The sequence below is a fragment of the Hyperolius riggenbachi genome, chromosome 3 (genome assembly GCF_040937935.1).
Source record: "Hyperolius riggenbachi isolate aHypRig1 chromosome 3, aHypRig1.pri, whole genome shotgun sequence".
Lineage (NCBI taxonomy): Eukaryota > Metazoa > Chordata > Amphibia > Anura > Hyperoliidae > Hyperolius > Hyperolius riggenbachi.
Genome location: NC_090648.1, coordinates 225,911,637 through 225,923,693, shown reverse-complemented (window position 1 = coordinate 225,923,693; position 12,057 = coordinate 225,911,637). Strand labels below are relative to the sequence as shown.

At 42.2% G+C, this 12,057-nt stretch overlaps 1 protein-coding gene across 8 annotated transcripts in view; it reads right to left on the bottom strand.

Annotated features, from left to right (window-relative positions):
* SHANK3 (SH3 and multiple ankyrin repeat domains 3) overlaps window positions 1-12,057 on the bottom strand; it is a 597,458-nt gene that overhangs the window by 77,775 nt on the left and 507,626 nt on the right. For all 8 annotated transcript variants that reach the window (XM_068275859.1, XM_068275860.1, XM_068275861.1 and 5 more), the window contains 2 exons: window positions 9,822-9,946; window positions 8,586-8,721 (listed from right to left, as the gene is read on the bottom strand). In XM_068275859.1, the coding sequence (XP_068131960.1) occupies window positions 8,586-8,721; window positions 9,822-9,946 (261 nt within the window). The remainder of the gene's footprint in view (window positions 1-8,585; window positions 8,722-9,821; window positions 9,947-12,057) is intronic.

The window sequence follows — 12,057 nt, the reverse complement described above, 5'->3', positions numbered from 1 at the left end:
CAAAAAGGGTAACGCAACGCAGGTTTACCCTGCTAGTGTAAATGGGGCCTCAAAGTTACTAGAATCCTTTAGCCAACAACAACATGATAGAGTGGTATTCCTTAGCCCTCGTTAAACATAATACACACATACAAATGGGGAAACAACAATCTATTTCACAAGATAGATTTATTGTATTGTGTACGAGGAGCATTACTCTGATCAGCCAGGTTTGCACAATCATTGCTATTGAAGAGGGAAATAGTATGAGCCAGTGAGTAGCAATGCCTGACTTCAGATTGTCTGGGGGAAAACAACAGAAATCAGTGTGTGGGATAAGCAACTTGGAGGGCTGCCTGTACAGACCTTAGTTGTTCAATCTGGCCTCAAATAGTCTGGATCAAATAATCTGGGCACCTTTTCGCTGATTTTAACAAAGATCCTAAAGTTAAATGTCCCAACAGTTCCTAGTGAATTAACTAGCTGAATATTACTTCAGACGTGAATAGGTTAACTTTGTAGTGTATAGATCACATATAGGGTACATATAGATGAAAATTCACCTAAAGATCTGCTAACCATCTTATAGCTACAGTGTTCTCCTCAAAAAAAAATTTCCAGCCGGGTGGCATGAAATAGTAGCCGGGTGGCATGAAAAAGTAGCCGGGTGGGGCAAGATGAAAATGCAGGGCAACTCTGCTTACAGCATAGGAGGAGGTGAAGAGGTGAGCCGATGACAGCCGGGTGGTCACCAAATCTAGCCGGGTGGAGCACCCGGCTAAAAGAGCCTGGGGAGAACACTGAGCTATATGATAATGCTGCTTTCGCCTATCGGGGAATGAGCTATAGTGTTGCTTCATTACTATTTTTTGACATACCACCCTACTAACGCCTTCAAAGCCAGGAGAAGAAGAGGCCATAGACCCTTTAGTCAGGTGAAAGCAGAGTCACAAATGTAGAAAATGTGCCTTAAACAATGGCAACACTTAAACCAAATTTCACATTCCACTCGGAACTGAGGAACCATAAGAAGATTTTCATTTAAACACTGGACACCAATGGGCATAAACCAGAAGGGTTTCTTCCTCCCTGTGAGTGGAATACAGCTTTGAAGTGCACCAGAGAAGTAAAAAAAAAAGTTTTATACCTACCTGGGGCTTCCTGCAGCCTCCACAATCTGGCCCAGTAAATCGGCAAGTCGGGGCCAGTCAGCGCAGTGCAGCCAAGCACACTCCCCCGTCTCTCTGCCTAGGCTGGGAGCAACCTGCGCCTGTGCAGTAGTACGACACAGGAGCAGAGTGCTCCCCGGCGACGGGAGCACTTTGGGGAAGCATGTGTGCATGCGCAGTAAGCCTCCGACTTCCACAGTTACCGAGACGGTTTGCGGAGGCAGCAGGCAGTGGAGAGGACGGTGAGAGACTAATCAGAGGGAAGGGGGCCGGAGGAAGCCCCAGGTATGTATAAAACTTTTTTAATCTATCATCTCAGGTTTCCTGTAAGAACTGTAGAATCAGACACTTTATCAATTCTGTTCTGCTGTGAGATGTTCTACATGTTAATGAAAGAAAACAGTAAACAAACTCCGGTACTTGTATAGTATCTAATAATAGTAAGTTGTAGCAGCTGTACTGTGCTAACATCAGAAGTCTCAGCATTTTCATTAGATCTATAAAGATTAAGGAGCCTCAACTGATCTGAAACATGAAAGGAAACAACTTTACACGCTTGCGATAATCACAAAAAAAAACTAATTAATGAATGCAGGCAATCTGATTCAACAGTGTGGTAATGTGGATTAAGGATTTTCAGGAAATCAGATTTTTTCAATGAAATAACTAGGCTGGCATACCTACACTGATCCAACTTAAACTGTATAGCCAACAGTATGCAAACACACCTAAGTAATTGGATTTAGCAAAGCGAGTCATACCTTTTAATTACTAAGGTAGGCATACACCATAAAATGAGGGGAATAATATTTACTTAAAGGACAACTGTAGTGAGAGGAATATGGAGGCTGCCATATTTATTTCCTTTTAAGCAACACTTGTTTCCTGGCTATCCCGCTGCTCCTCTGCCTCTGATACTTTAGACATAAACACTGAACAAGCATATGTAGATCAGGTGTTTCTGACATTATTGTCAGATCTGACAAGATTAGTTGCATGCTTGTTTCTGGTGTACTTCAGACACTATGGGCCATATGCAATTCACTTTTTCACCTGAGTTTTCTCCAAGGTGATAATTTTTCATCTTCGATTTAAAATAACTTTGCAGTACTTTTCAACTAAAAACGTACCAAAAAGTAGGTGAAAAAGTACTATCAATATTATTTTGAGTATTTTCTTGCTTGCTGGTGGCTTAAAAGGCATTTTATTGACAAGTTTTAAATTATCACCTAGGAGAAAACTCAGGTGAAAAAGTGAATTGCATATGGGCCAATATTCTTCTCACTACAGTTGTCCTTTAAAATTGATCATTCACCCCCTTTTCCTACGCAATATTATTTCAGATCTAAGCAGATCTGCTCACATTGCTGCTACCACAAGCTTTATATTGATTTATGCACTACAAAGCTAATGTAGCCTCACTCATGAGCACTCCTAATAGTACCCAAGAATAACCAAGGATCAAAAAACAGATAATTACCAAAGTCGGAAGCCTCTGGATCCATTAGAGCATTGTTCCCCAACCCTGTCCTCAAGGCCCACCAACACTGCTTGTTTTGTGGAAATCCACAGAGGTAGGTAATTGGGTAATCAGCTCTGCTGAGACACTAATTACCTCACCTGTGCATGTTTGTGGTTTCCTGCAAAACATGTACTGTTGACCGGCCTTGAGGACAGGGTTGGGGAACACTGCATTAGAGGCTTTATACACCATCCTCTGAACCACTATTAGCACATGTGGACTCCTGAAGGGAATCTGATTTCAAATTGCACCACTTCAAGTATAAGCATGGCCATACTGTGCCTGAGCCAGCCTGCACAGTAAGCCAGAGACGCTCGCACACAAATGGTTCTGTGTTACTGCGCAGGTGCTGGTGTGCTTGGGTGGGTGCAGGATGGCTGTGCTTAAGCACAAAGAGGAGCATGGCCTTGATCTTCTGGAGGATCCCAGAGAGTGGGCCTAGGGGTGAGGAGGACACGGGAAGTCTCTGGAAGATCCAGAGGCTCCTTCTTAGCATAGTATCTGTTTTTTGACCAGAGGTTCACCTTTGGTTCACTTTAAAGGACAGCCTTTCCAGATCAATGCTCAATCAACAAAACCATCAAACACTGATTTATTTTAGTAGATTTGTGTTAGATCCTGATAGATCAATTTGCTAAAAATATCTATTAGTGTACCCCTGCTAAAGAAAGACAATGGTCAGAGCTCAACTATTGCAGTGGTAGAGCTCCTGCTCAGGAATTCAGAAAACTTAAAGCAAAAAATAGTAGAGCATATTATTGTGAGGTATTGTAAGAAACTGAACTGGCGTGCAAAACAGAAAACTGCTCATGGGGAGATTCCACCTGAGGGAGAGCATGGGTGCCAGCAACAGCAGTGGTTAGCACTCTCGCCTTGCAGCGCTGGGTCCCCGGTTCGCATCCTAGCCTGGGCACTATCTGTACCGAGTTTGTATGCTCTTCCCATGTCTGTGTGGGTTTCCTCCAGGCTCTCCGGTTTCCTTCCACATCCAAAGAAACATACAAATAAGTCAGTTTATCCCCCTAAAAATAAGCCCTTGACTACGATACAGTTAAGTGACACTCTGTACTCTGTACAGTGCTGCGGAAGATGTCGGCTCTATATATACTAAATACTAATTTGCTATTCTATAATATAGCAAGCCCTAGCAGAGCATCTTTGTAAGTGCCACTGGGGCTCCCCATTGTTCCCTGGAGGATTATCATTGGACTGCTAAGGAACCAAAGTTGAGTACCTGGCCGCACTTTCAAAGATGCTTTGCTGGCTTAAAATACTTCGAATAGTAAGTGCTGGCTGTGACGTGTGTGAGCGCTGTTCGTCTTTCATCGGGAATCTTCAATCAACATAACAAGAGGATATTGGCGCAGAACATTTCCGAGGATAGTGGGCTGGGAACATTAATTAAAGGCAAGTAGTTTGCTATGCACACATTTACAGTAGATACTAACCTTGGGAGGTGGCAGCCTCTGGGTCCTCCAGTGGCTTATGGAGGCCACTAATGATCCAATCATTTTCATCTAATCTTACCATTTCTATGTAATATAAAGGACTGCCTATAGTATCCATTCATTATATTCACTCATTTTACTCTTCTAATATATAGATTTGGTAAGATTGGATGAAAAAGAATGGATCATTAGTGGCCACCATTAGGCTTCCATCATCCTCTGCCGCCAGTCCACTCCATCACCAAGACCCCTGAAATGCAGCCTCATTGTGCTTGTGTGGTAGCACAGACCTGGTCAGGCTTCAGCAGAAAAATTCTAGCCTGATCGGGTCCATGCGACTGCACAGCAGCTTGTGCATGCACAGTAGCACAGACTAGATCAAGCTAGTTTTTTTCTGCCAAAGCCCGAGCGAGTCCGTGTTACTGCGTAAGCATGACCCATCAACAAGCTCCTGACGGAGGTTTTCGTGCAGGGACAGGGGTGGATCGGGCAGTAGAGGAGGATGGGAAAAGCTCCCAGAGGCGAGTACCCAAATTGGGCATGCTTTTTCATTACAGGGTTGCTTTGTGGACCCCAATTTGTTTTTGTTTGTAACTTTATTTGTATATGTTTGCCAGGGATCCTGATACAGCAGTATTGCAGCTGTACAAAAATCTCTTGTCAAAGCGTTGCCACTTCCACCGGGTTTGCAGGTGATCATTACACATTACACACTACGTACTGACCACCTTGAAAACCCAGAGGCAAATTCACTGCTCTTTCTGTTAATATAGGTAAACTTTCACTACTGAGGTTAATCACATTAAAAAAAAATTACTTATTATAACTTTAAAATCGATTTTCTCAAAAACTACAAGGATTTTGAAAGATTTTCTCTAATTCCCACTGTTCTTCTTAAAATGCTTTTCAAATTTCCATGATTCCAGTATGTATAGGGGCTTTGCTATTAACCACTAAAGTCAGTGTTATTGACTTCAATGTACTAAGTGAAAAGATTTCTGCAAAAATTTGTGCAACAGTAAATTATAAAAACTTTTCGCAATAACGTCAAAAACATTTTTGCTCATCCCTATACAGAAATAATGACTGAAGAAGATAGAAATACAGGACATATTTAATTCTCCTGTAAAGGCCATTCTTGGGCCGCAGCTCCTTACCTTTTTTTTGGAATGTTATTTTGGGCAGTGTATTGCAAGCAAGTTCTAACAAACAGGAAGGGAAAGACAGAAGAAAGAGGAAAACAAAAATAAGTATGCACACCCCTTTTACATGAGATGGGGCAGATATCAACGGCCTCCTAGACCTACAAAGGGAGGAGAGACTTTGCACAGTGTGCAGCTATTGTCTTTTTTGTGATACAATCACCCTCACACTATACATGGGAGCCAAGAATAATCACATCTTGTTTTAATGAGAACAAACTTCCTAAAGGAGATTTTGGCTTTGGTATTTTTATAGATTTGTTGTCCCAGTTGTACAACATTTTTTTAAAAATTGTATTAGAAATATCTAATATCTCCAGTCAGAATTTCTGTTTATAGATCACGTAATATCTTTGGTTCTTGTACAGTACATTAGGTGTAATGTTAAGAATAACAGTAGGAGGATTAAAGCGGACCTGAACCCAGAACTTCCTCTCTGTGCTAAAAGATAAGCAACAGCTTACTAACCTTTAGGCTTCTTTCCCACTAAGATGTTGCGTTAGATGCCACGTTAAGGTTGCATAATGTGCACCTAACGCAAAGCATAGTGGGGTTGAAGCTGGACGTCAGATCATGCGTCCTGTGATGCCGTGATGCGTACTTTTGGACGCATGCGGCATCACGTGGTCCCGCCAGCCAATCGCCGCACAGAGTGGCGTTCCAGGAAGTAAACACTGCACGTCACACCGTGCAGTGAATATTAATTAGCCATGTGCTTGGCCGAGGAGGAGGAGGGGAGACCTCCTCCTCCAACAGCACTGAGCATGTGCAAACAGTCTAACGCGGCTTAGCCACGTATAACGCACATCATGCAGCACTTTCTTTTAACTTGCTGCGTGACAATGTAACGCAACGTGGGCACTGTGAACAGCCCATTGATTTTTCATTGCTGTGCGGCTGGCTGCGTTACAGGCTGCTCTAACGTGCGCCTGTAACGTCCCACTGTGAAAGCAGCCTTAGAGAAAAATATTTGTTACAGCTGATACAAATCCTGCAATCAATGTGAAATGTGTCTACTACCTGCTTTCATGGAAGCAGACATAGGTTTAACATCCTGTGTTTACAATTTAGCTGCTCTGCCATGGCAGAGGAGATTCCTGAGCTGACACAGATGAGAGATCAAATTAAAGTGGTGATTAGTAACAGATAAGGGGGGATTAGAAAGGCTTAACTCTCTAGATTCATACAAGGTGCATTTCTCAATGTTTTCCTTCTGTACTATGCAAGAGTGCAGGTCCACTTTGACATCGTAAAAATTGGACATACTGCTATAGTATCACAAACCATGAATACAGGAGATTTAGTCAGTAAATAGAGATCATTCCTTCTACCCCTCATTGGCTATAGTACAAATACAGCTTAAAGGATACCCGAACTGAAATGTGACATAATGAGATACACATGTGTATGTACAGTGCCTAACACACAAATAACTATGCTGTCTTCTTTTTTTTCTTTTTCTGTCTGAAAGAGTTAAATATCAGGTATGTAAGTGGCTGACTCAGACAGGAAGTGACTACAGTGTGACCCTCACTGATAAGAAATTCCAACTATAAAACGCTTTCCTAGCAGAAAATGGCTTCTGAGAGCAAGAAAGAGATACAAAGGGGAATTTCTTATCAGTGAGGATCACACTGTAGTCACTTCCTGTCTGAGTCAGGACTGAGTCAGCCACTTACATAACTCTTTCAGACAGAGAAAGAAAAAAAAGAACACAGAATAGTTATTTGTGTGCTAGGCACTGTACATACCCATGTCTATCTCATTATGTCATATGTCAGTTCGGGTATCCTTTAAACCACAGAAATTCTGGGCTGTCAGAACCAAATATGAACATCTTTAGATTGTAAGCTGGCAAGGGCAGAGCTTTGACAGTTTCAGAATTTCTACATAGATTTATTTTTTATATATAGATTTTATTAATCATGTTATTTTTGTCACTGTATTTTGTACCAGTTCTGTATTTTGTATACTGGTGTACGCCATTGTCTGTATTGTTTTGTACCCCATGTTTGTTTTTTACTTTGTACAGCGCCACGGAATTTGGCTGAGGCTTTATAAAGCAATAATACTAACACCTCACCAGGAGAAAAATCACATCATAAATAAAGAAACCATGATAAAAATACTGAGATGTACAGTATATCCAGTTTACATGACATTCAAATAACAGTATATCCAGTTTAGATGACATTCAAATATCATTCACTCCATCATGAACCCCAAAGCAAGCATGCTATTCCCCAATGGATAGTGACATGAATTTACATTCCTAAAGTTAGCATATAAGCTTGACACAAGATATCCAATATTCATTTTTGCAAAGAAGTACAGATAGTTTTACAAATGTTCCTTCTCTCTCTCTGTGTTAATCAAAAATACTAACTTTTTCTGAATTAACAAGTTCCAATTCATGATAACCGATTGTGTAAACATTATTACTCTGAAACATTATCATCCTGCTGTGGCACAAGCTAACCTAGAAATATTGTGTAAGAGGTGCACTCAGTTGCACAGAAACTCATTTAAATCAACAGGTCTGAGATATGCATGTACTATCAACAGATTAGCATTTGGCTTGAAGGGAGCCTGAAGTGACAGAAGCACGGATGCTGCCATTTTTATCTCATTAACAGTTGCTATGCTGATATTTTAGCGTCTTCATGCACCTATAGTGAGCATTCAGCTTATGAAGCCAGAATATTTGATTTGCATACTTGTTCTGACAAAGTGATTCAGAAGACAAGTGGCAATTTAAAAAAAAAAAGATAAAATCAAAAACATTTTCTATGCTGGTCTCAGTATAAGTGTACAGACTAACCAGCAAGCTCATGGTGACCTAGAACTCATTGGGTCCAATAAGTTCTGGGTCACCATGAGCTTGCTGGTTAGTCTGTACCTTTCAGATTTACAAGCCCTACTCCATAGAGCCAAATTAATCCATGCCATGCACCGATGAGGATCAAACAATCCGAAACAGTCTGTATGCATGCTGGATTATTATGGCTCTGTACAAATTAACAAGCTGACACATCATTGCATTACAGCGGTTCTGGAGGTGTGTTTAGCTTCTAAGGGTACAATGGTTAATTTGCATATATTCAGCAGTGATGCTCTGGCAGACATCTCAAGCTCACTCCAACTTGAATTATCTTAAATTCTTTCTGTTTTAGGAAAGCAAACTTTTGTTTTTCTCAGTATAAGTGTAGCAGACATAAAGCCAAGTGGTTAGAGCACAAGAGCTGACAATGCAATGCACCCTTACCCCTCCTGCGCATGGCCTCTTCACTTTCAGGCTTACGGCTCACTGATACAACTTTCATATTCAGGATTCCTCCCCCTTGCCGAATCAGATTCACAACTTGCTTATGACCAACCTTCACTACATTGACACCATTCACCTGAGAAAAAGGCACATACAAAATTATAATGCCACAGAAAAACAAACTTATGGCACCTCTAATGTAATGTATTTTTGTAATTATTTTTGTTTAAAGTGGGTTAAAACTCTGACATAGCATTCAATAACTTTACTTTTCATTACCCATACAGCTATATTTGCTTTTGTGAGCAAGTAATATTGTCTGTCTACAAATTCCCAAAGTACAGTTTATCTGCTCTGAAAGCTGCCATTGCATTTTATTGCATATCTGCTGTAATTATATATTAAAATCTATCTAGTGATTACTTCTCAGCTGCATACATACTAGAAGCAGAGACAGCTCAGTTTCAGGACTTTGCTAATGTTTACTAAATGTATCTGACAAAGGAATGCAAACAAAAGATAATCTTGTCACCTCTTCCACTGAAGAACAAAGTGCACTGTGTTTAACTGTTTGAATGCTGTTCTGCTACAAATTTAGTGGTAATAGATTTTATGCTGTAAATAATCTTTAAAGGGACCTTAAACTGTGAATAAAAAATGAAATTTGGACTTACCTTTCTCCAGCCCCCTAAAGCCCGGGAGGTCCCCCGGCATCCTCCTGGTCCCTTCCATTGTCCTGGTCCCGGCTCCGGTAATCCAGCAACTTTGGCTGAAGTCGCCTGTGCACACCCCCACCGTGCGTTATCATGCCAGCATAAGAGTCCTGAGCATGAACGGTTCTCTAAGACTGGACTGCGCATGCACAGGATTTCGAAGTGTGCCCGGCGCAGGTGTGGAGCTGGGAACAGGACCACAGAGATGACCAGGAGGACTCCAGGGGACCTCGTGGGCTACGGAGGGCAGGAGGAAGCCCTAGGTAAGTTCACATTTGTTTTTTATTCACAGCTCAGGGTCCTTTTAAGAGCAAAGAGGAAATGCTCACTTTCATACCACTTTATAGACGTTAGCAGAAGAATACAACTGTTACAGAATTGTAAAATAAAATCCAGTATCAAACAGTACATAGAACCAAGAAGGTAAAAGTAACAGTGTATTGAAAAAACAGTTTTTACATTTTGGACGAAGGAAAAAGACATATATAAGGAAGAGCACTAATAGTATGCAAATTCCACACACCTCAATTAAGAAGTCTCCTGTCCTAAGGCCTGCTCTCCATGCCACACCATCCACATCCACGGATTCCAGATACTGCAGGGCGGGGAAAGCTGGTGTAGGGGTGAACTCCTCAATCGGGGTCTCTGCTGCAGGAAGCATTATAGAAATGTGCTTTTTATTACCAAGGAATAAAGGCCACTGATAAGTGGCAGCAAAAATAACATATTACCAAAAGACCTGTTGCACCATTTGTAACGACTGTGGAATTATTTCCGTGGTCAGCGCACAGGATGCGCGCCGACGCTGCGGAAATCCTCCACAAGCGTATAATCTGAGAGAACCCAGCTGCGGTGCAATGCACCTGTAGAGGGGAATTTCTGCCAGCAGATGGAGCTGTGGAGAACAGAGGAACAACCCCTCTGTACTGCCACAGGTGCCAGATAGGAATTGTACGAGGGGAAGAAATGCAGGGCAAGATAGCCCCTAAAGAGAGAGAGCACAGAGACAGAAGGTATGTGTGTCCACTAATCTAGTCGCCACCCAGCGACGGTGAACACACAACAGTGAAAACCAAGTGAGAACGCAATCGCAAGACATGACGATTGTTTGCCAAGAGCAACACAAGACTGAATAAGCACAGAGATGGAATGTATGTATGTCCACCAATCTAGTCGCCACCCAGCGACGGCGAACATACAACAACGGAAACGAAGTGGGAACGCAATCGCAAGAGTGGCGATTGCCAATAAGAATGAGCATAGGGACAGAATGTATGTGTGTCCACCAATCTAGTCGCCACCCAGCGACGGCGAACACACAACAGCAGAAACAAAGTAGGAACGCAATTGCAAGAGTGGCGATTGCCAACAGACACAAGACTGAATAAAGACAGAGCAGATGTGTAGCAGGAAAGACACAGCAATAAACAATGATCAGAGCACCAAGGAAAACAACAAACGCTAGCTAAACGCAAACACCGCACTCATTCGCAACATCAAACGCGTTGTAGACACGATCACCGCGCGTTAGGTGCCCAGTGATAAGCGTGCCACCCTAACTAACCAACACAACACAAACACGAAAGAGAGAACGCGAGCGCTTGCTAAACGGTTACCTCACCGAGCCTACAGCAAGCGTTCGTACCAGACAAGACAGAGAGAAGGAGCAGCCAGCAGCAACTGCAGCTCTGGCCTACACTCCCAGACAGAGCACAGAGAAGGAACCACCGCTGCTACCGCTAGAGCAGATGCGATCCAGAAAGACAAACAGATGGGGCTACCTGTAGCAACCGCTGCTCTGGTTAGCACCCCTAAGGCAGAATACAGAAGGAACCACTGCCACTACCGTTAGGGCGGGTGCGATCCAAACAGACAGAATGATTTCCTGTCGTCCGCCACTAGCGACAAGACAATCGCAAGACAGAACAATTCACAATCGCCAACCGCTGGCGACCGTGCAATCGCACAGACAAAACAGATAATACAACCTGACTGCACTAGATGGGATGCCTAGTGCAGTCCCAAGGAATTACTTAAAGATAATCTTAGCAAACAATAGCAAAGGCTGACACTCTAGGTGTTAGCAGGAACAAACCATCATGACCAGCAAAGGACTCTGGGAGAACAAGGTATTTATACTGCAAGCCTTCAAAGAAGGCAGGTAGGCAATTTGCATGACAAGTGTATGCAAATTCCTCAGCAGAGCAACTCTAAAACTTGCAAAGCGAAGACAGGTCTCTTTTCCAGAGACCTGCAGCCCACAGACTTAAGGAATGGTCAAACAGCTGTCTGCCTGTTCAGACAGCTGAGCGGATCATTACACCATTCAATTAAGAGAAAATTAATAATATAACTCTGTAAATGGCAATGGCTTTTTTGTGATATTATTTTTTAATATTGTTATATAGAGTTCTTGTGCAAGGCAATGAATGGCACATGTATGATGATGGAACTGGTACACTACTAGCATAAGTTTCATGCCATTATCTGATGTGTTAAAGTTGTGTCTTGAGAAAGCCCTGCACGTGTGATTGAGGCTTGCTTATTGCATGCAAGTGATATAGTAGTTTCCTAATGCTGCATACACACTTGAGATAAAAGTCTTTGGAAAAGGCAAGATGACAGACCAATTTTATCCCATTCCATGTAGTATGAGAGCCATACTCTACACAGTCTTTTCTATGGAGCTGCACTCCCCATCAGATAAAATCTTTGCAAGATGCTGCACACAAAGATGCCCGTACACATTCAAAAGATCA